Source organism: Tenrec ecaudatus, chromosome 1 (genome assembly GCF_050624435.1).
Source record: "Tenrec ecaudatus isolate mTenEca1 chromosome 1, mTenEca1.hap1, whole genome shotgun sequence".
NCBI lineage: Eukaryota > Metazoa > Chordata > Mammalia > Afrosoricida > Tenrecidae > Tenrec > Tenrec ecaudatus.
In genome coordinates, this window is record NC_134530.1 from 241,725,881 (window position 1) to 241,749,363 (window position 23,483).

Here is a 23,483-nt window from a genome sequence, read left to right on the forward strand (position 1 = left end):
GAAGGTCAAACACAAAGGGCAAATATTGTATGAGACTACTGTTATTTAAAAAAAAGCAAGTAAAGGTTTTCACAGCAAAAGAAAGAAACTCTGGTGATTACACCAAGGGTGGGAGGGGAATGGCGGGAAGGGGAAGCAATAGGCGAGAGGGTAGACGGGTGTTAACGTTGGTGAAGAAAGAGAAAGATACTACACTTCGAGAAGAAGATGAGGAAACCAAGACGGTGGGGAAAAACAAGCAAGCTATTGGGGGTTTTTAAGTTGTTGAATACAAAAATGATATGATATTGAATCTCTCCTAATTCACAAAAGATGGAGAAGCGACCGCTTACCAAGTAATTTGACAGCACCTACATTACTTAGAGTTGAAATATCAAGTGCAGTCTAGACAAAGCAACAGGGCATAATCACTGTTGAAACAACTGTTTATACCTCTTTTGCTGCTTCCTCAAAGGTAGCAAACGCACTGTGGCCTTCCTGCCAAAGGAATTCACGAGTACGGAGGAAAGGCTGGGGATGCTTGAACTCCCAGCGCTGCAAGAGATAAGGAGAAGTTATACATGGAGGGCTTTTCACTTTTCACCCGCAACTTTTAAGCGGTGAGCAATTGGAAATTTCGAATTCAAACTCAAAATATTTCAAATACTTAAAAGGGCATTTATACTCTCAATCCTTTGAAATATGAAAGCAAGTTAACATTACGTATGTATGTGCCTATGAGGCCGAGAAGGAAGTAAAGAAAAGAATGCAGAAGGGGTGGTACCTACCACCACATTGCACCACTGATTGAGCCTGATGGGCAGGTCTCTGTGGGACTGCACCCATTTTGCATATGCAGGATACATGACTGCAAAGACATCGAAGCAGAGGCAGAATTAGTGACGGGAGGCTTTATTTCCTCTTGAAGGATGGTAAAAGCTAAACCTTCAAGCATTTGTTATGGCAATGGAATGACATTACTACCCATTTCATAGGATATATTACTCAAAATAAAACTATCTAAACCACATGTGGGATCCCCTTCATGAGATTTGCATTTAAGATTTAATTAGAGTTTTCATTTGGTTTTAAAAACACTAACCACAGATCCTTAAAGTACATGCAAGGCTCTGTGTAAAGTTCTTTGCATTCTTTATCTTGTTCAGTTCTCATTCAGTTCACAAAGTAGCTATCATAATTTTGGTTTTTAGAATATGGTAGTTCTCAGGAATAGAAATGGGAGTAGTCTTATCAAGAGGGTAGGGGGAAGGTAGGGAGAGGAGGGGGAACCGATCACAATAAATAACACATAACTATATACACTCCCCGCCCAGCAGGATGAACTCCACAAACCATGGGTGAAGGGAGAGAGCAGTCCGTGAAGATATGAAAACAATAATAATTTATAATTTATCAAGAGGTCACAAGGGTGGGAGGCAGGGAGGGAGGGAAAAGAGAAGAGCTGGTACCAAGGGCTCAAATAGAAAGTGTTTAGAAAATAATGATGGCAGCATATGTACAAATATACTTGATACAATTGATGTATGAAATGTTATAAGAACTGTTAAGAGACCCCAATAAAATGATTTTTAAATTAAAAAAGAGGGAAAAAATATGAAAGAGGAGCTTGTATCAAGGATTCAAGTTTTGGAAATGACGATGGCAACATATATACAAATACGCTTGATACAACTGATGGAAAGAGCCCCAATAAAATGATCTTATATATATATATATATATATATATATATGGGAGGTTTAAGTGTAGGTGAGATAAATAGATGACTGACACCAACATAGTTAAATATTAGAAATAGAATTTAGATCTATCCAGAGCAATGTGAACATATAATAGTGTCTCGGGAAACGTAAAAATTGAGCTTCAGTGATTTAAGAGGCATAAAACATTGAAATTTGAATACTGACATTGTGATTATTGGGTTATTTTACACATTATGATAAGATTAGCCTTTTGGTTAATAAAATTTTTAATGCAAAGTACATTTCAAATATATAATAAAAAAGAAAAATCAGAGTATCTAATAAAGCACGGGGGTCAGAATCAATTATAATCACACTCCCAGATATAAATATAGGTAGCTCCCGATTTACAATGAGGTTCCATTTTAATGGCTCTATCGTGGAAATCAATTCTTACAAGAGTGGAACATCTCATTTTTCCTCTTTTTATGATTATTGCCTTTTAGTAGATCTGATCTTTGTCTTTAGGGGTTGTTGGCATGAGAAAGATATCACTGGCAAATCACATTTGCAACACTGTATATTACTGATACCCAGTACCAAAGGTATGGTTTTATACTGTAACTTCCACATGTCCTAAGTCATTGGTTGCCTGTACAGCTAAAATATACAGTCACATTGGAAGGCAATAACAGGTTCAAAGGTTCAGAACTCCCAACAAACCTCCTACGGTAATTTAAGAGTGTGATTTTTAATAGAATCATTGAAACTGGCAGACTGCTTTATGCTGTTAAAGGGAGTTAACAGTAGTTTCCCTACCTTTGTCACAACATGGTTGTGAGAAAAATTGAGAACATGTAAATGAAAGCACCCAGTCCCCGATTTGAAACGACATAAAATGGAAATGCACGATCATTACAATGACCAGCCAACGCTACATATGAACAGAGCATACAAAAAATAGTGTTCTGCTATTTCAGGTAACCAATCCCATGAATAAGATTACCCAAAAAGTTCTGGGGAAAAAATATGTAGCATGAAATGAACACTGGTAAAGTGTTAAAGGCAGACAACGTTATCCTAACAATAAGGAACTTTGCAAAAGATGTGAGAGAATAAAATTCTATAAAACTTGTGTATTCAACCTTTGCCAAGATTCACTAAACCTTGTGTTATCAACAATGATTTAAAAAATCACAGCAAGAGCTGACAAGTCTGCAAGCCATTTGACTATGTTTCAGCGAGCTGCTCTTACATTCCCAAGGCTCAGTCTCACCTGTTTCACTAGTAGGACGAACAGCAATTGGTTCTGCCAACTCCGTTTTGCCAGATCGTGTAACCCAAGCAACCTAGTAAGATAAAATCATCTTTCACACATTTTCTTTTCAACAGCAATTTAGTGAAACAGCACAAATGCAGAGGTCTTTTTCAATTTTCCCTCTAACAATTAAGCAAGTAAACAATTGCAGGGGTGGGTTAGGAGCAAACAAAGTATTTACTGACCTTCTGAAATTAAAAGAGGAAAGCCAGATAATTAGTTAACTTGTCTGCAAAGGCAGAAATATATTTAGATGTTTAAAATGGCTTTATATTTCTCTAAACTGGTTCTCTAATCTTTTAAATTACTATGCAAACGTGAACCTAAAATTTGGGTTCTGAGAGAAAACTGAAAGTAAACGCACCTCAGGGGCAAAGTCAGCAACGTGATTCTTCTCTTTCTCTAATGCACCTTGAGATACAAACATGGGGAAATAGCAGTTTTCAACACCAAGTTTCTTGATCTCGGCATCAAAAAAGTTCTTGATGGATTCCCAAATGGAATATGCCCACGGACGAAGAATATAGCAGCCACTTACGTCATAGTACTCAATCATTTCTGACTTTGTGATGACCTTTACAAAGGAAAAATATAGTCTTTAAAGTCTATGTTCAATAAAAAGTATGGTACAGGAGGCAAGAGTATGATAATGCAACTTCACATCTGAAGACTTCCTCTCTAGATACCTCCTCTTAAGAGGGAAGGTCACAAGAGTGCAGCAAACCTTTCAATCTTGAGAATCACAGAGCTCCGTATCCTGGTGTGGAGTGGGTGATGCACTGGGGTGCTAATCACACTCAGCTGTTCAAAGCACCAGCCGCTCTGAGGGAGAAAGGGAAACCTGCCATCCTCAAAAACCCTACAGGGCGCTTCCACCCTGTCCGACTGGGTGGTCAGAAGACGGTAGGTTTGCTGCTGGATACTTCTAAGAAGACCTGAATTCCAACCCTACTTCTGCTAAGTCCTTTACCTTCGAGGAAAAGAAAGATCAAGTACTGACTATTTCATAGCGTTCCTTCTCAAGTCCTTCCTGTGTGTGAACATCTTTTGGAAACTACGTTAAGTGACTATAGGATGTGTTATTAATGACATTAGCATTATTGCTTTAATAATGCTCATGGACTTGAAAACTTAAACCTATCAATGGCCACTGAGAATTTTTTTAAAATATAAAAATCAACTGAATGCATACTTACTTGAGAGTACCAGTCTGCAAGATTTTCTTCTTTTTTTGCCTCAAGACCCAACCTGCAGATATTAAGAAAAGTGTAAGTCTCTTCATTCCACATCTGTCATTAGGTGAATGAAAGGTAATTTCTAAAATTAAAAAATTATTGCCTGAGTCATTTTTGTATTTCTTTTCTATATTCATTTTAATCCCTCCCTAAAAAGAGTCCATTATATAAGGTAGTGAGGTTTTGTCCCCCCAGAACTTGGCTAATTAAGCATAACAAAAAGCTGTAAATTTAAAACAACCCTTTCTTTTTTCAACGTTCTTTTAAAGGTAATGTATTTGCAATAAAAACAGGGTCAGTCACATTGCATTTTCACACAAGCAAAAGAAGACTAATCTTTTGCCAACTTCAGTCCTGGTGAAATTATAGTTTTAAGGCCAGTAGTTTCACACGAAACAAATAGTAATAAAAACTACCCACAAAGCTCATTGCCAATGAGTTCACACCGACTCAGCAGCCCGAAAGGACAGAACTGTGCCCAAGGCTTTCCGAGATTGTAAATCTTTATAGGAGCAGAAAGCCTCCCTCATCTTTCTCCTGCAAACACACAGATAAACATGTAAAATTGAGTTTACATATTCTAATTACAATAAATACCATGGAGGTATACTTCCAAAATAAACCAGATTTATCTGTGATAAAAAGCTATTCTAGACAAAAACCATTTTCTTAAAATATTTAACTATACAAGAATCTGTGGCCTCATGATCCACAGAGGGAAAATCCATCCACCTAGTTTATAAACAAGGCCATATTGGGTTAACTTTATAATGTACGTGTATCACTGATTCACCTTGACCCATTTCAACAAATAGCCCATGTGAAACCTAGCCCTTTCAAAAGCAGCCAAAGCGCCTCGGACATCTGCTTCCAGACCTAAAACCTACACATACGAGTGAGGCTTCAAAAAGGCCATGGGGAAATGGGATTTTGGACCTCTTCCACTAGCTCTAACCACCGAACAGAGAGGTACAAAAGAAGAAAACAAGTGTTGCATTCTCTTCATGAAGGAAACATGTAGAACGAGATAAGCAGCAGCAGAATTTCTGTTAAATGAATCCCAAACCACAATTTCTTTACGAACCTCAACAAGTTGGCATTAACATGTGTTAGAGCAGAACTGTGGTCTATAACATTTTCTGTGGCTGGTTTTTTGAGGTGCGCAGACGGACTGGGTGTTACATGTTGGGCTGCTAACTGCAAGTTCTAAACTAACAGCCGCTCCTCAGGAAAACGAAGAAGCCTTCTAGTCTGGGAAAGAGGTACAAGCCTAGGAAACCCACGGGGGCAGGTCTACTCTGTTCTATAGGGCTGCTATGCATTGGCACTGACACGATAGCAGTGATTTTGGCTTTGAGGAGTTTTAGATAGCCAGGCTTTTCATCCTAGGAACTGTTGGTTGGACTTGAACCTCTCACCTTTTGGTTAGCAATGGAGCATATTAACAGTTTTCATCACTTAGAAAATCCATGTCAAAATACCAGTTGCCAAAAACACAGTGAGAGAGGGATCACCGAATTCTAAGTTGCAAACAGCTTTCAGTTTTTTCATTAACTCAAGAAACAAAACCTATTATAATGCTTCCACACATATTTTTATCTGAAAAATCATACTCCTTTTAGGAGCCCTGGTAGCATGGTACAGGGGCCTGTGCAGTAGCCTGCTGTTATGTGTACAATCTAAAAATCTTCCAATTGTGTAAAGGGGTGGGGGCCGAAGGGCGGGGGGGAAAAGGAACTTCTCAAGAGATACAGAGTAAACTAATAGCCATTAGTAACTCATTATGATGGTAGGGGAACTGGACAGATGGGAAACAAGCAAGTGAGGAAGAGTTCACTGAACTTTTTATTTTCTGGGATTCTTGAGCCAAGCAAATGAATATTACCTACTTAGAAGAAAGATGAAAAGAACTAAAAATTAGTACAACTTTGCTGCTGAAATTGCTTTAGCATTATCTTTGCCTTAATGTCATCACCAAAATAACTACATGTGTTTGATACCATGAGTTCTTATTAAGTATTTCTCTTCATTTCAGATCAAGTTTTATTACCTGGTCTGTTTCTTTGGTCCTTGTCCTTCTCCTGGTCCACCCGATGACTGCCCACTTCCTTGATTTTTAGAAGAGTCTTTCCTTTGACCATCATTTTGCTTCTGGGGTTTATTCTGCTTTTCAGACTTATTTTCTTTTTCTTTCTTCCTCTTGTCTTTGTCCTCAGCCCCAGTGGCAGAGACAGGTTTATACTCTACTCCTGTCAGAGACTTGTACTGTGCCTTCAGCTGAAGAAGCGCTTGTACAGCTGTATCTACTTGATCCTTAGTTCAACACAAGAGAAGACCAATGCAGTTCAAATCACTGTCTAGACACGCTTAAATTCAATGTCTAAGGCTTTATAAGCAGTTCTCCAAGTACAACTAAAAGTAGAGGTGTGCAGAGTTGGTGTAAGAAATGCTGAATGTAGCAACTATTGAAAATAAGGGGAGGTTATGATAAACAGGAGAAAACTGGGCAAAAGAGGTATTAGAAAATAGTCCACGGTCTGTAACTGCACTGCCTAAATAGTAGTCTTCAATCATATGTGGCTACTTATATTTAAATTACTTGAAAGTAAAATTTTTAATTCAGTCCTTTGGTCACCAGAGCCACATTCCAAGTGTGCAGCAGCCCCACAGGACTAATGGCTGCTGTGTTTCACCCTGCCCTTGGACGAGTTTCCACCATCACAGAAAGTCCTACTGCAGAGTAACTTGTTTTCCACAGGAATCTAAGTTAGGAGCCAGTACCTGTTACATTGTTTTCACAAGAATAATCAAGTTTCTATATAATGGCTTAAATCTCAAATCAGGCCACTGGTAAGTTTGTCAGACTGTGGTGGCTCTGTGATGCAGACACTAGAAGCTAGGTCACCTGTATTTCAAGCATTAGCAGAGACAGTTACAATGGACAGGTTTCAGCATAGTTTCCCGACTAAGACTGACTCAGAAAGATGACCTGACAATCGATCTACTTCCCAAAATTAGCTAATGAAAACCCGATGGATCAGAAGAGAATGTTCTGACGGGACACTCTGGGATGACGGCACAGGATTGGGCAATATTTTTTTATACTATACACAGTTACCACAAGTCAAAGCCAACTTGACAGGCCCTAACAACAAATGATACCTTACTGCTTTCCACTCACAGGAATCTGATTTTTTTAAAATCTTACTTCCATAAGGGTAATAGAACTAGCACAAGTGACACCAGAGCTCAAAATAAACTGTGTCGTTCGCAATCGATACAACGCTGGGAATATTCTTCCAGCAAGAAGTATGTCCTGAGACAACCGGGAACTCAAGAGAAACAGACAACTTAACAGACGGTTTAAAAGCTACGTCACAGAAATGACAGTGTCCATGGGAACACCCGGCCAAATGCTGGTAAACGAAAGGGTCAACAATGGTTTCTTTTTAAAATGATTCAGATTCAATGGGCCAACGAGTGTTGTAGGCAAAGAAAATAGCTTGTTACATAAAAAACAAAAACCCACACACAAAGACTACCACACTCACCTTAGGGGCTTTCTCCGCTTTCAATTTTCGAACTACTTCTCCTTGAGAAGCTACTTTGTCAAACAGTGCTTTGGCGTCTGGCGTTTCAGGACCACTGGGTTCCGAACTTTCGCTTTTTGAGCCCGCGTTTTGAGATGAGGTAGGCTGCCCTGGTACGTACTCTTTTCCAGTTGTTTCTTTATACTGAGCTTTCAGAGAGAGTAAGCGTTCTACAGCTTCCGTCACTTTGGCCTGAGATAAAAGGGTAGGGGGAGAGGAATAAATAATATTTCTAAAAAACTTGTGGTATCATTTAAAAACCTTAGTCATCACCAGAGTATTCCTGTAAATATGTCCGCCATGGAGAAACTTAAGCATAAATTTATTACCCCTGAAATAAGTGAAAAGCTAAAGAAAAGCTGGATCTGTACTACATCATATATAATCTCCAATATAAACCAGTTGTCCTCAAATCCATTTCAACTCCTGTTAACTCCATGTGCACCACAGTAGAACTACACTGCACGGGGCTGTCAAGTGGCTGATTCAGAAGTCGACTGTCAAGACTTTCGTGTGAGACGCTTCTGCTTAAACTCGAACCTTCAACCTTTCAGTGTGTGCTCAAGCACATCAACTGTTGCCACCACCCAAGGGTTCTTTCTTTCATATGCAAATCACACTCAAACACCAAACCCACTGCCATCACGTGGATTCCAACTCAGTGACTGTCCTGACAAAGGGTTTCCAAGAGCTTTGAGTCTCATCTTTCTCCCACCAACCCTTAGTTAGCAGTCCAATGCCTGACCCACAGTGTCAAAGAAAGCAAAACAAAAAAATCAAACTATCACTGAGTCAATGCTGGCTCATAGCAACCCCATAGGACAGGGTAGAAATGCTCCTGTGCTCACATAAGTTAGTGTAAACACGTACAGACACATGCAACACACAAATCAGTACAGAATATTCAAATGAACTGCCAAGTTCAAGCCCCGTGTCTGTAATTTGTATGGAGCCAGAAGGATTTCTAGGCAGAACAGTGACCAGACAATGGATTCCCAATATTTGTAAACCCCTTGGAGACACAAGTAGAGTCCTGGGACAACAGCTCTGTTTTCCAGCTCAGAATCGGCATATCACTATGTGATCACGGTTTGGACAAAGTTTGAACAGAAAAACATAATTTCATTATCAAGCATGATCTTTATCATAGAGACGAATCTCTTTGCCTCTCACCTCCAACAAGTAAGTAATCCTGCTCCACACTAAGTCCTAATATCCACTTTTTTTTTGCTTACAGATATTAGTAAAACAAGAATGAAACTTATAGTATGATCAAAATTTGGTGTCATTTGTAAGCACCTCTGTGACGTGTGTGTTGCAGTACAATCGCTGGGGAAATAAAAACAAAAAACTTTTGATAACATATTACTGAACCACAACAAAACGTTTCCTCCTTTGCTAGTGAGTCTTTTGTATGAGTGGTTCTCAAAGTGTGGTCCCCAGGCCAGCAGCATCAACGTGACCTAGAAAACTTGTCAGTAATGGAAATGCCTGGGTCTCACTTATTAAAGGAACTTGCAGAGGGGTGTGCATCTGTGTGAGAGTATGTGCGCCTGCATTGTGGGAGAGGACAACAATCTTCATTAATCTTTCATTAATTTGGATGTACAATAAAGCTGGGGGGCCAGTGCTTCTATATCTGTAGTGCCGTCCTCCACACTCTGCTCACTGGCAAAAGCTTTCTTTTACTTCAGGATTACTTTTAACACTCTTTATGAATGGTCTCTTCTTTTCCTGTCACTAAGGAGCCTTGGTAGCATTGTGGGTTACACACATAAACTTCTCACCACTAGATCAGTGTTTCTCAACATTCCTAATGCTGCAACACTTTAATACAGTTCCTCCTGTGTGGTGGATCCCCAATCATAAAATTATTTTCATTGCTTAACTGTAATTATGCTACACTTATGAATCAGACGACCCCTGTGAAAGGGTCATTCGACTCCCAAAGGGGTTGCGACCTGCAGGTTGAGAACCGCTGCAGAACAATATTTGAGCCCACCAGCCCCTGCTGAAGAGAAAGACAAGGCTTTAACTGTTTGCATGAAGATTTAGTCTCCGATACACCCTCACGGAGCGATTCTAGTACGTATTACTAGGTTGCTATGAGTTGGAATTGACTTCAGTGGGTTTTTGTTTTTGATCCCTGTCACTTATGACCACAGACACTTGGACACTTCCAGGTTTCCACACAAATTAATTTACATCAAGCAGAAATATTGTTAGTGCGCAGTTTCTCCCCATCCTTCCTCCATACGCTTGTGAACTGCTTCTCTGTACTTCAGAGCTTGGCACATGGTAGATATTAGCAATTCTTAGTTGTTTTAAGCAGACAGTACGTTTTATAAGAAGACTGGATCACACCGAAGAGCTTGAATTCACGTGGTCACTTACAATGGTGACCGAACTCACTCAATGCACTTACCTTTGGTGCTTTTTCAGCCTTCAGTTTCCGAACCACCTCCCCTTGTGCAGCAACTTCATCATAGAGAGATTTACTGTCGAGAACAGTGTGTGGTGATTTGGAAGAAATACTCTGCGCGACTGTGGCAGGGGGGTTTCCAGGCTTATATTCCTGGCCAGTTTTCTCCTTATACTCAGCCTTCAAAGCCAAAAGCTGTTTTACAGCTGCGTCTACATCCTCCTTTGCCGCTTTCTTGGCTTTTAACTCACGAACCGCATCTCCCTGCACAGCCACTCGGTTGTAAAGGGCCACTGAATCCACAGATTCTGCACAGTTATTATCCAGAGAAGGTGCCTGCTTTTGCATACATGGAGTCGGCTACACAAGTGGAAATTCAAAAGTAAGAACTAGTTAATGTAAAAAGTCTTTTGACAAAATTATAGCAAGCTCAGTTTGATACGGTTTCAAGTTTTAAAAAATTTGCATTTTTAATCTCTTTAAAAGGTTTAAATAAATAATCCCATTTCTAAACATTAGACCTAATAATAAGAGGAGTAAACAAAGAGCAATATGGATACTTACTGGAGTATTTTTATCATAGAATAAACAAAAAAACCTGAATTGTTTTCAGTACAGGATTAAATTATGACATATAAATCACATCTGAGACTAAATCACTATTCCACAACATATTAGCTTTACAACCTTGAGTGAATTACTTGAGCTTGTGATAATTGTATGTAATCATCGAGCTGGCAAGAAAATAGAAAATACTAAATCCATAGCAAATAAATAGAAGCTAATAAAGTGCTTTAGTAAAATAAATGAAAAAGTGATTAATGATAAGTGCTTGATACTCTTCTTAATATTAGCTTTTTTTAAAGGTTAAAGATATTGATTACTTATAAGGCAAAATTATCATTAAGTAGTGCATAATCACTCTGTATTTGTGTAAAACCATGCATTTATAGGATTATTACCATAATAAATCTAGAGGTAAGCTTGATAAAATGACTATTAAAGAAGAGTGCATAAGGAAGTTTGATTAGTTGTTTAACATGCTGAAAACTGATGATCTAACATGTAAACTCCCACCTAATTCACAATTTACGGAGAGTAATTAAACATGCTGCATCATGTTTTTCTTTCAATGTTCCTTCTGCCTAGAAGCCCTCTGCTGCCTACCAAACCCTCCCAACTGTGAAATGCAGCTCATCCCATATCCTCCCCGTGACTTTACAACAATGGTCTTCTACTTAATTTTTCAGAAAATCTCACCTAGATTCTTGAAGCCACGTGTATTAACCCCCAATATTTCTTATCTCGACCTGAGTCTGTCCTTGTCTTCAAGACAGCTTTGAGAATAGCTAAGAGGCACTTCAAACTGTGTCAGAGTCGCATCTCATATAAAGTTCTGAAATCAGGTAGGACAGACAGTCCCTAGGTCACCAACATCTGACTTACGAACAACTCCTGTTTGTTCTGTCATATAGGGTTTGGAATTGGCTGTGTCATGGCCAAGAAAACCAAAGAGGAACAGAAAGAAACGTTTAAATTTTAGGCGATTCATCGCAGTCACTGGAAGAGGGAATATTGATCCTGCCCCACAGGAAGTCCTATGAAGCCCTCGCATGGGAGACTTAGCTGAGGCAGTTAGCGGAATTACTGTCAGGCCCATGGAGTGCTGTCATCTCTGAAGCCCTACTTAAGGTTATGTAAATTTGCCAACACTTTGGAATGATTAAAACCTGTTCAACATCACAGGTACCCACAAGCCTCCAATGACAGACGAGCAGGGAACTATACTTGAGATGTACTGTCTGGGTATCAACTCACTCGGGTCTTGCATCGTAAGGTGAGAATTCTACCACTGCCCTCCAAAAGGAAAATACTTACTATTTCACAGCAAAGTAAAGTATTTTAGGAATTAAATAGGAAATATTTTTTCCGTTTGTACTCTTTTTTCAAATAAGGTCAGTGGCATAATAGGCACATGCCTGCTAACTAAAAAGTCACTAATTCAAGTCTACCAGCAGCTCCAGGTGAGATAGATCTGGCAATCTGCTTCTAAGAAATACCAGCCTAGGAAATAGTGAGACAGTTCTGTACTGTGACACATAATTGTCAAGAGCTACAATTGATTTAAAGGCACACAACAATTCTTCAAATGTTGTTAGGCCTAAGTATTTGGTCATGTAATTAATCTTAACTACTTAATAAGATGAACTTTTAGAAATGTCTTTTAGATTACAGTTACCTTGAAAAAATAATCTTAGAAACTACGGTGCCATGTGAACTCACAAAGTCATCCATGAAAGGTCTTAATAAAAAACAGAAACTTTAAAAACGTGAGTTATTACTATCTTCAACCACAACTGTTAAGAAAGATAACTGTTAAGAATTACTCTAAGAATAGAGATGCCAGGAGGGTAGGGAGAAGGCAGGGAGAAATGAGGAACTGGTTACAATGATCAACATATAACCCCCTTCCAGGGGGACAGAAAAGTGGGTGAAGGGAAACAGTGATCGGTATAAGACAAGAAAAAAATTAATTATCGAGGCTTCATGAGGGAGGCAGGGGGGTGGCAGGGAGCTGATACCAAGGCTGAAGTAGAAAGAAAATGTTTTGAAAATGATGATGGCAACTTATGTACAAAGGTGCTTGGCACAATGGATGTACCGTAGATACTTGAGTATAAGTTGACCTGATTATCAGCCAAGGCTGGTCTAATTTTACCACAAAAACTGCATTAAAAATGTGTTGGAAAAACATGGCTTACACACAAGTATACACGGTATGTATGGATTGTGATAAGAAATGGAAGAGCCCACAATAAAATTATTTTTTAAAAAAGGATTACTCTAAAACGAAATGATTAATGATTAAAAACATTTATCTAAAAGTGTGTAGCTACCTCATTTTTTGTTGTTTCCACTTTGTTCTTATCCTTTGAACCAGAGGTTGGCATTTCCTTCGTATGTCCATCAGGAATGTATATCAAAATGCACGGGGCTTCTCTGCAACTGTATGGGCTAAAAAATTAAGTAGATTAAAAAAAAATTTCACAAAATTATCTGATCAGGAATCAAAATCCAAATCTTAGGTTAATTTAGTGGTCTGAAATCAAATAGTCCACCATTGTTATTAATCAATGATATTATCTATTGCCATTCAAATCAGAGATTTTTAATGAAGTTTTAAAATAATAAATACATAAATAAAAATGGATGAGCTTTCAGCTACTTCCATAGATATGAAAAGCAAACCCCAGAGCAAAGGTGCCTCTACTCTTCCTGCCACCAGAAAGAGCCTTAGTGAGTGCTAAGGGTCTCCCTAGGAGGGAAGCATACAGTTATCAGCTGAATGGGCAGTTGTGAAATCCACCCAGAGGGGCCCTGGGAGATAGCCTTGAAAGCCCTTCGGAACTGATGCACCCTGCATACGAGGGTCACCACAAACTGGGGTCACACTGCTTACGGACTTACAAGAAAGGCATTTCCATACCACGCCTCCTCTGCCCAGGTGTGCCATTCAATCAATTCTGACCCCTAGCGACCCTAAAGGACTGAAGCTGACCTCCTTCGTGGGTTTCCAAGTCTGTAATCTTTTTGGAAAGGAAGCCAGCTGCTAACTAAAAGGCTGGCTGCTCGCACCCACCAGCCACTTTACAGAAGACAGCAACAGGAGTCTGCTCTAACTTGCTGTCAAGGGCTTGATTTCTTTAGAAATTGTTAGCAAGCAGTTACATCTTTAACCGAAGCAGGCAGTCACATCTTTCTCCCATGGAGCAGCTGGGGTTCAAATCATCAACCTGTCAGGGGCCAGTGCTTCTGATTATAAACGGAGGAATTTCTGATCAACACTGATTTTGTAAGAACGTCCCAATTCTAACTCAGCATATAGTCTACTGACTCTGACACCATTGATGACCAGAAGATTCTTGTGAACATTGTTATAAAAATTATGAATTCAAAAAAATCAGGAAAGCAAAAAAAAAAAACCAATGGGATCTTATACATCTCTACATATTTTTATAAAAACTTTATTTAGATGTAACTATCACACCAAAATAAGATCCGCCCTTTAAAAGTGTACAAGTAAGAGCTTTTTATCAGACAGGGTACTGTCAGTGTATTTACTATTAGAGCTTTATGAGTATTTTTGGGTTTAACTCTTACATTTAGGTCAATGAATCCTTTTTAGAGTTGATATTTGTTTGTGGTGTGAGGTAGGAATTTTATTCTTAGCACCATTTGCTGAAAATTTCAACACTTTTATTTTACAGTCAATTTAGAAGCTATTTTGTACAAGTATCACCACTGCCACAAAATATTTTATGAGGGTTTAATAAGATCAAAGAGCCCTAGCCACACAGGGGTTACAGGCAGGGCTAGTAACCCCAGGCCATCAGTCCGACCTCCTAGCAGGTTGCAAACACAAGAAAAACGGTTTTCTGCAATCGCAGAAACCCACAAGGGCAGTTCTACAGGGTCACTGGGAGTAGGTAACTGCTTAATGGCAGTGAGTTAATAAGTATTAGGTACAGTGAGTTTAATGTAGTATTAGGTATATGTCCGTTACATGCAACTTAAAACTCTAGTGATGGGAAAAAATAACCATTTGACTAATGTGTGATAAATATAAAGGAGGCATTGGGTGCTATGGGGGTACCTATGCGGGCTGGAGGGAAAGAAAGTGCTGGGCTGGCCCAGAAAAAGGCACCAGGTTCAAAACACTTGATAACTTTAGAAAGCTTCGAGCAGCTGGGTGAACCAAACAGAAGTGATCAGCAGGAGGGAAGCTGGCACAGGCATGGCTAAGTGGGTGGAGGCCATCACAAGAAGAACCTTGTGGGTCTAAAGAAGGCTAGATATTACATATGAAATTTCAAGTGAAGAAATATGATGAAACTGGTATGAAAGTTCGACTGGTGGCAATGTGAAAAATGGATGAAAAAGGACAAAACTAGAGGTAAGGAAATACAGCTACAAACAGTTTCAACCATTGATGGACAAATGCAGAGACCACAGAACAAACAAGAGGGTTTCCAGAGTGAGAGATAGCGTTAAAGGTGAACAGACAGAAATGACACCTAGAGTTCTGGAGTTCACCATACTGAGTTTGAGACATTTGAAAAACATCCATTTGGAGATGTCTAGAGGGTAGTTTTACTGTCCTACAGGGTAACCGTGAGTTGGCATGTGCTCGATGGCTATGGCTTTGATTTATTTAGAGAGGGTGGTTAAAGCCACAAGTCTACCACTTAGTGGAGTGGTCTGCTCACACAGCTACAGAAGAGAAATCATGAAAAAGTAGAAAAAGGAGAAAACCAGAAGGAGCATGGGCAGAGATTCAGACACTGAACACTGTCCCTCTAACAATCCTATTGTTTCATGGCAGGTAAAGAATACGCGTATTTGTTGTTTTCTCTTTGAATATACCTACTGCCTTATGTATAGTCTCAATTAAGAAAAAAACATATCACCACCACCATTGAGTAGATGTCCTACAATGTATCTAACAAAAGCACTCATTCTCACCCAGGGATAAATTAACTTATTGAAATTTCCCCTTCTACTTAGATAACACAGATATGACTAAGTTTAGGATATGAATAAATTGTGTTAGTGTTCAATGCATAATATATTGGTCCTAAATGACAGAACACCAATTTCCAAAAATATTATTAAATTATTTAAGTCTGAAAGATAAAAAAAAAAAAAAAAACCCAAAAAACGGAATAGAGAATTGGCAGGTGCCACGCCATTTTCGTGACAGTTCACCGTAAACACTACCACCATTAGCCATGGTGGCCCCGTGGCTTAGTCCTGGGTTGCTAACAGATGGCTGGTGGCACAAACCAGTCACTCCATGAGAGAAAGGTAAGCTTCTGCTCCCTAAAGATTTACATGCTTGAAACCTCCTTATAAGGTAGCTATGTGTCAATGGCCATCATCGTTTTTTAAAAAATATTTTCATTAAGAAATTCAAATTTAGTTACCTCACAGGTTCATAAGGTTGATCACATATGAAAAATCCTCTTCTCTGAAGTTGTATAATGTCACCTTTTTTCAAATCCTTAAGGCAGGGATCTCCCAACATTAATTCTTCACGCTAGAAAGATAATACGTGTCTTCAAAATCAGAGTACTAACAATTATAAAATGCAAGCTGTTATTTTAGTAGCTGAATATTCCCATTTTAAGCAGACCTATTCCAAGGTTTACTAATTATGCACACACAGTAAAATCAGTGCAGTGCAAAAATAAACAATTCTGATTTTATTTTTCAGTAGCTCTTTATAAACTAGCCAGTCTCAGGAAATTGTTTAAGTAACCTGATTGGAATTCCTGCAAATATATAATTCTCTGAAGTATGACATATGGAATGAAGCACATTGAGACCTTGGGGAAAGCCACAGTAATTAAGCACAAAGGTCATAGAGTCAGCTTGCTGAGTATGAATCCTTGTTTCATTATTCCTTGTTTGTCCCTTTACAGAACCTTATTATGTTTCATTACCGCTCTGGATTCAAAAGTGAAGTCATACTCTTTCAAAAAGGTTATTAGTGATTAATTCCATCTCTGCCTTTCTGTTTCAGAAACGTTTCCTTAGAAAATCCTTCTCATCCACTTGTTCAATTAAAATGAGCTATCCAGGTATTAATGGGAAGTCATAATAAACAAAGTATCAAGCGTGCTGTCTGTCCTCACATTCTTTTACTCTCTACTGATACCAACCATCTCCATAAAAATATTGTCAATAATTATTAAAAATGCCATCTACTCTCTCCGTTAAACTCTCCTTTTGTTTCGATTCCCTTTAAATCAGTGGTTCTCAACTTTCCTAATGCTGAGACCCTTTAATACAGTTCCTCAACACTGTGGTGACCCAACCATTAAATTATTTTCATTGCTACTTCATAATTCTAATTTTGTTACGGTTATGAATTGTAATGTAAATATCTGATATGCAGGATATATCTTCATTGTTACAAATGGAACATCATTAAAGCATAGTGATTAATCACAAAACAATATGTAATTATATATTGTGAAATATTCATGAGTTTTCCGACCCACAGGTTGAGAAACGCTGCTTTCAATCAAGGTTCCTTAAAAATACTGCTTCTATATATTGTGACTCATAATGAACCAATAGGACAGAATAAAAGTGATACTTAGAAGAATTCCAACATAGTAATAATGATGTAGAGTGATAAGAAATTCACATTTGTTTCTTATTCTGGTTTGGAATTTTCATTATCATAAGATGGAATATTAAATAATTATGCCAACAAATTATGAACAAGATAAAATTTTAATTGCCATCTGAAAATCTTTTGTTGCAAACTCTCCCTATCTCCGTATCATTTTAATGAAGTACAAATCCTTCTAAAAAATGCTTCCTTTAAAATACAATTACATTTTCCAGAAAATTTCATTAATTTCCCCTTTTTTAAAACAAGTGTTAAAATTTTAAAGTCATATTGGTGCTTTTTGCTATATAGATTTCTACTCAGGAACATTAAAAATATAGAATCCCTTATTTTCTTCTAACACATCTATTGTTTTGACTTGTAGGCGTTTATTATTCTAAGCTGTATTTTTACAAAGAGTGTAAGAAAAATTCTAACTTTACTTTTTCTGGATCCGTAGTCAATTTTTCAAAAGTAAAAGAACAAAATACTGCTTCTATAGCCCCTTTAATCAAGCTCCCACCCCACCCACACCTGTACTCAAATAGTGTTAGAGTCATCCATGGCCCCTGGATCATCAAAACCAATGGTTCTCCTTTAAGTCTCAACTTTCTCAATCACTTGGCTGTAACCCACAACAGTCTTCCAACCTATCCTCCTCAAACACTTTTACGCTGGGCTTCTGTTCAACAATGCTACAGTCTACCACATTGGTATGCTCTTTCCCCGCTTCTAGTAACTTAAAACAACAGACTCCTAAATGGTACGCTCAGAACCGCTCATGAATGTTTACATGGCCTACTCCCAGTGGGGTCTTCTATCTATTCCAATAGCTTCAATTACTCTATCTGTTTAGATGACTCATCACCTACAACTTCAGTTCCCATTTTCAGTATGCAGAAATTTCTACCTATATGTCCAAGTGCAGTGCAAAATCTACCATTTCCTGAAATGGGCTCCTCATCTCCTCTCAGCGTTGCGGCCTGTCTTGACTATTTCTTTCAGCACCTTCACTTTCTTCTGGCATCACCTTTGACTCCTTTCACTTTACGAGGCAACATGTACTTGATACTCGGACATCAATTTCACAAAGCAAACGTGGAGACCGTGAGTTAGCCTACTATGAATATTTTCAAATACCGTACATACTCACGTGTAAGCCGAGTTTTTTGGCACATTTTGGTGCAGTTTTTGTGGTAAAATTAGGTGCCTCGGCTGATATTTGGGCCAGCTTATACTCGAGTATATACAGTACTTGAAATGAACTTTTGAAATGCTGTAAGAACAAGTTTCCAAAGCAGTTTCTTTTCCAAGGCTACCTTACTGTTCTTGTTGACATACTGCTTGAAGTCCTCATCTTTGCCTAGCACTGGCTTCGTGATCAAGTGCTCGTACGTCACACAGATTGCAGGGACAGGGAGCGCACGGCCAGTCTCTGCAAGCCAGGTGATCTTAGTGGTTCTCTTGAAGTCTTTATTTTCCAAATTCAGTCTCGCGTCAAGAGATACAATTGTGCCATCTTTGGTTCTAGAAACAAAATGGAAAAGTATTTAAAGAAAGTATACCGAGCGGCCATAAATTAATTATTCAGCACTATAATATACATTATAAATTGACATGAAAGACCTTAGAAAAAAAGCAAAATGTGTGCTGCTTTCGATATACATCCGACATGTATTGGGATTACAGGGATGATTTAGTAGAGAAATATTATCTCTGCTATCAAAATAATCAGTCACAGGACTAGACTCACATAAAATTTATAAAGAATAAGTAAATATTTATTAATTTTTAAAGTGCATTAAACTTCTGAAATCTAAAATATTATTTATTTGCGTATCTAACATTTGAAATGTAATATAAGTGAGCAACTAAGATTTCAGAGTCAATATAAACTAATTTTAAGCATAGTATTTCCCACTATGTAATGACAATACCCACTGCCGTCCAGGCAATTCTGATCATACTGCCCCTATGGGACAGGGCAGGGCAGCCCCTTGGGATTGTCAGGCTGTCTATTTTCATGGGCGCAGAAAGCCTGGTTTCCTTCTGGGGAGGGACTGGGGGGTTCTAACCTGATGTGCAGTTAGCATCCCAGTACGCCACTAGGACTCCTTAAAAAATTACAGAAACGATACAGTTCAAATATAGCATTAAATCATTAATTTAATGTAAACTTCAGGATTAAAATTACAGGGGAGCTTCAAAAAATTCATAAAAAAGAAAATTGAAAGACAGACTTTTGCCCCCATGAACTTTTGAAGTCCCTCTGTATATTCTGTATATAAATCCATTCAAAAGAGCACCAAGCCAAGCTATTATATAAGAATTATGTAGGGTAAGAAGAGGATTTAAAGAATTAAAACTATGTTCTTAGCACTAGATGTAGTAATTTGTATCATCAGACGCTAAAGATAATCCTGAAGTCTTATTAGTAAACTACAAGATAAATAAGAAAAAACCTTGTGTCCAGAATTTTCTGTATCTATGTCTGAGCAGATATTAGCCAACACAACACAATTTTATATAATGAGGGTGTTTATAGACAACTCACAAAGCTGGAATGAAAGGACCTACTCTGGCTCAAGGCTCATCTACCAAACAGACATGAATTAAGACCAGAAGTAAATAAAGAGAAAAGACATGTCCCTGCACAATTATCTAAAAACAAACCAAAAGTTCCTACTTGTGTATTTTGGTAATGGTGATGTTGCCCCAGTTTATAAATGTGACCATTTCGCCCTCTGACAAGGTCTCTGCATCAGCACCTTCAATCAGTACTTTGGGACTATACCACACAGGCTTCAAGCCAACATCGGGGTTCTGGTTCATTAAAGAAAAAGGAGAATGTTAATTGAAACAGCTTACTGTGCCAAGTAAGGAAATTTACATATTCATTTTACTCTTTCAACAAAGTTACCTAGGCCACCACACTATTAATCCCTCCAATCCTATGTTCAGGAAGTATTTCATTTTCCTCTATTTAACATAAATGGATCCCCAATGCTCTTGTAACACTGAGATAGCGCATTCTTTGTGGTAAACAGGCACACTGCCATTGGAGCAGAGATCATTCCCCTCTGTGGCACACTGTCAGTCTCTGACAGGTAAGGCTAAGAAAGTTAGATGCGATAGTTCACCTGAGATTACTTCCAACTTAAACAATCTCTTACCGTTTTCAGAGCTTAAACTGTTATTTGCTGTGTAGTGTCCCTACACAGGCTATCCTCAGACTCTCATACTTTTCCAACAAAAACAGAATCACTCCCAAGCAGTGCTCCTGTCAGACATTACAGGACAATATATATCACCTTAGGACAGAGAAGGGCACTGCAGAGCTTTTACATTTTAGAAGCGCTGTTTTAAAGTCATATTCAAGATGGAAGGATAAATAATTGTTCTGCCTTTCAGGTATTGCTTAAATAAAGGGGAAAAAGATCCGGGGATCAAATTCCATGTTATTTGTTGAATTTCAGTTTGTTTGACAAGATTCACTACATTTAAAAAATAAAAAGCAATGCTCAGAAATAAATATTAAATAGCATGGGTTGAGTAAAATATTTGTTAAGTAAATGCAACAGTGCATTTGAGAAAAACCCATTTGCGACTAAAACTGATACTATATTAAGAAACTGATACTATATTAAGATCAGGCTAAAAAAAAAAAAAGATCAGGGTAACGATAGGCTAAATATAAAAAAATTTTGTGAAGAAAATGTAAATAGGGAAAGTTCCATAGATCAAATTAAGTAATCTTAGCACAATGCTAAATGCTTATTTCTAAATCTACGGATTCTTGTTTTACAACAAGCACTACTTAACTTCACCTAAGCTATTTACACACAACTGTCATTTTAACAAATATGTACCTATAAGGAGTTATATTTTCTGTTGAAATCTAAAATCATTAAGTAAGCCGCACATTTACAGTAGCTGTTGTGGGTGTAGGATACACCAGCAGCTACCACTATTATCCTGGTTAAGCCACAACACCAAGTCAAACCTGTCGATCTCTCTCTCCCTCTCGTACCTACCACCACCCCAATCTTACGAGGGCTTCCACAGCTGAATTCAAATCTTAAGTGTTTGTATTATGAAAATATACAGCTTTTCACATACTTATTCTCTTCTATGTAAGTTAATCCGTGAACAGAACTTAATATAATGATGAAATTTATAGACAATTCACAAAGCTGGAATAAAAGATCGATGTTTGCTTTAAAGGAGTCCTGGTGGGGTGGTGGATTACACAGAGAGCTTGCTAACTACAAAGTCCTAAGTTCAAGCCTACTGGCTGCCATGTAGGAGAAAGATGAGGCTCCCATAAAGATTTAGTCGCAAACCCACAGGGGCAGTTCTACTCTGTCCTACTGGGTCATTACAAATAGGAATCAACGTGATGGCAGTGCGTTTCACTTTTGCTCTAATGTTCTTAAGCAAGCAGGCATGATCTGTGATATTTAGGTTTATCATGCCAACTAGGCCAACAAAAACGTATGGGTGGAGTTTAACCAGGTCACAGCTTAATTGGAGGGCAATGAGATAATGGCTCTGCAAGGCCTGCCCTTGTCTCTCTTGTTCCCTGGTGATCTGGCCAGCATGCCGCCGCTTTCGTTAGTTCTCTGCCTCAATGTGTATGCTACAGTACCAGTGGGCCGGGCCAAACCAACCCAAGGACCATGTTGCTGGAGCTTGAGGCTCCTTCGACATCAGCTTCGCCACACTCCTGGTTTGTACACTGATTGAGCCTGAGGCTCGTGGATCCTGTCTCTGTGCTTCAGTTCCAGATCCCATCAGGGTCTGCCTCGCTAAGCTCCCGAGCTACTGGCTGTTGCTGACCCACCTACTGTCTGCTGCTGAGGGCAGGCTCTGCCTGCTTTGCTGGAGGGAAGGCTCAGCTGTGTTTTCCTGACCATGGGAGTCGAAGGACTTGCTGTATATTAACTGTTCCACGAAAGTGAGTTGAACTGAGTCCTCTACTGCTGTGTGGACTAATTAGTTGTTATATTCCTTTTTGTTGTATAAACTTGTCCTCTTAAATATATATATATAGGTATAAACATCCTGGTTTTGTTTCTCTAGAGAGCCCTAACACACTATCCAAGATGGTAACCATGGCTGAGCCAACAAAAGTGCTTTATGCTACCGTATTTAAGATCCACATTCTTAATGCCATTAGACCTCGTGCTAATGACCTCCCTCATTCAGATGATGTATCTGTGTCCTTGTGTTGTCTTTGCCCCTTTTAAGACTTAATATTTTCTTTAAGTTATGAAAAAAAAGAGATTCACCTTAATTTAGATGGACACGTTTTCACCTTAATGAAGTGGTTCTCAACTTGTGGGTCGCAACCCCTTTGGGGGGGGGGTCAAATGACCGTTTCACAGGGGTTGCCCGATTCATAACAATAGCAAAATGACAGTGATGAAGTAGCAACGAAAATAATTTTATGGTTGGGGTCCCCACATCGTGAGGAACTGTATAAAAGGGTCACCGCATTAGGAAGGTTGAGAACACTGCCTTAGTGAGCATGACAATGTGACACTGGAGTCAAGTTATGATGTAATATTAGTGAGTCTTATCAGTGATACTTAATGAATAACCTAGTTAATAGAAAATGCACCCCAGTTTCCAATTAAAGAGGAGTGCAGGAATCCTAACACCTGTTTCAGAATACTCCAGGAATTGAGAAGATATTATTATATACTAAGATCTCTACAGCAAAGGTAATAGGCACACAATGTAATTTGAAAGTTCCACATGATGTGCTAGAATTACTATAGTGTATTTCTTCAGCAACTAATACACCAAAAAATATTATTTTACTTCATTTGGTACCAAATCCTAACAAATAATGAATTAAAAAGGACCTCAAGATCATTACTATTGCCACTGAAGCACAATTCACTTCTCTTTCTTTTAATACACAAGAAACTGTAAACGCACCTTTGGGTGCTTGGCCACTTCTTTCATCTCCTCCTGAGCTTCAGGAATATTCACTGGGATCACTTCCTTCTTCAGTAATGCGACATAGCGTGGAGCCACCGGGTCAATAACC

At 38.6% G+C, this 23,483-nt stretch overlaps 1 protein-coding gene across 1 annotated transcript in view; it reads right to left on the reverse strand.

Annotated features, from left to right (window-relative positions):
• The window catches only part of EPRS1 (glutamyl-prolyl-tRNA synthetase 1), a 70,752-nt gene that overhangs the window by 20,620 nt on the left and 26,649 nt on the right, over positions 1-23,483 (reverse strand). Inside the window, exons 13-25 of the mRNA XM_075530460.1 lie at positions 23,372-23,482; positions 20,112-20,248; positions 18,745-18,952; positions 16,230-16,342; positions 13,143-13,260; positions 10,249-10,605; positions 7,785-8,015; positions 6,284-6,546; positions 4,195-4,246; positions 3,363-3,572; positions 2,957-3,029; positions 768-847; positions 433-534 (exon numbers count right to left, since the gene is read on the reverse strand). Coding sequence (XP_075386575.1) covers positions 433-534; positions 768-847; positions 2,957-3,029; positions 3,363-3,572; positions 4,195-4,246; positions 6,284-6,546; positions 7,785-8,015; positions 10,249-10,605; positions 13,143-13,260; positions 16,230-16,342; positions 18,745-18,952; positions 20,112-20,248; positions 23,372-23,482 — 2,055 coding nt within the window. The remainder of the gene's footprint in view (positions 1-432; positions 535-767; positions 848-2,956; positions 3,030-3,362; positions 3,573-4,194; positions 4,247-6,283; positions 6,547-7,784; positions 8,016-10,248; positions 10,606-13,142; positions 13,261-16,229; positions 16,343-18,744; positions 18,953-20,111; positions 20,249-23,371; position 23,483) is intronic.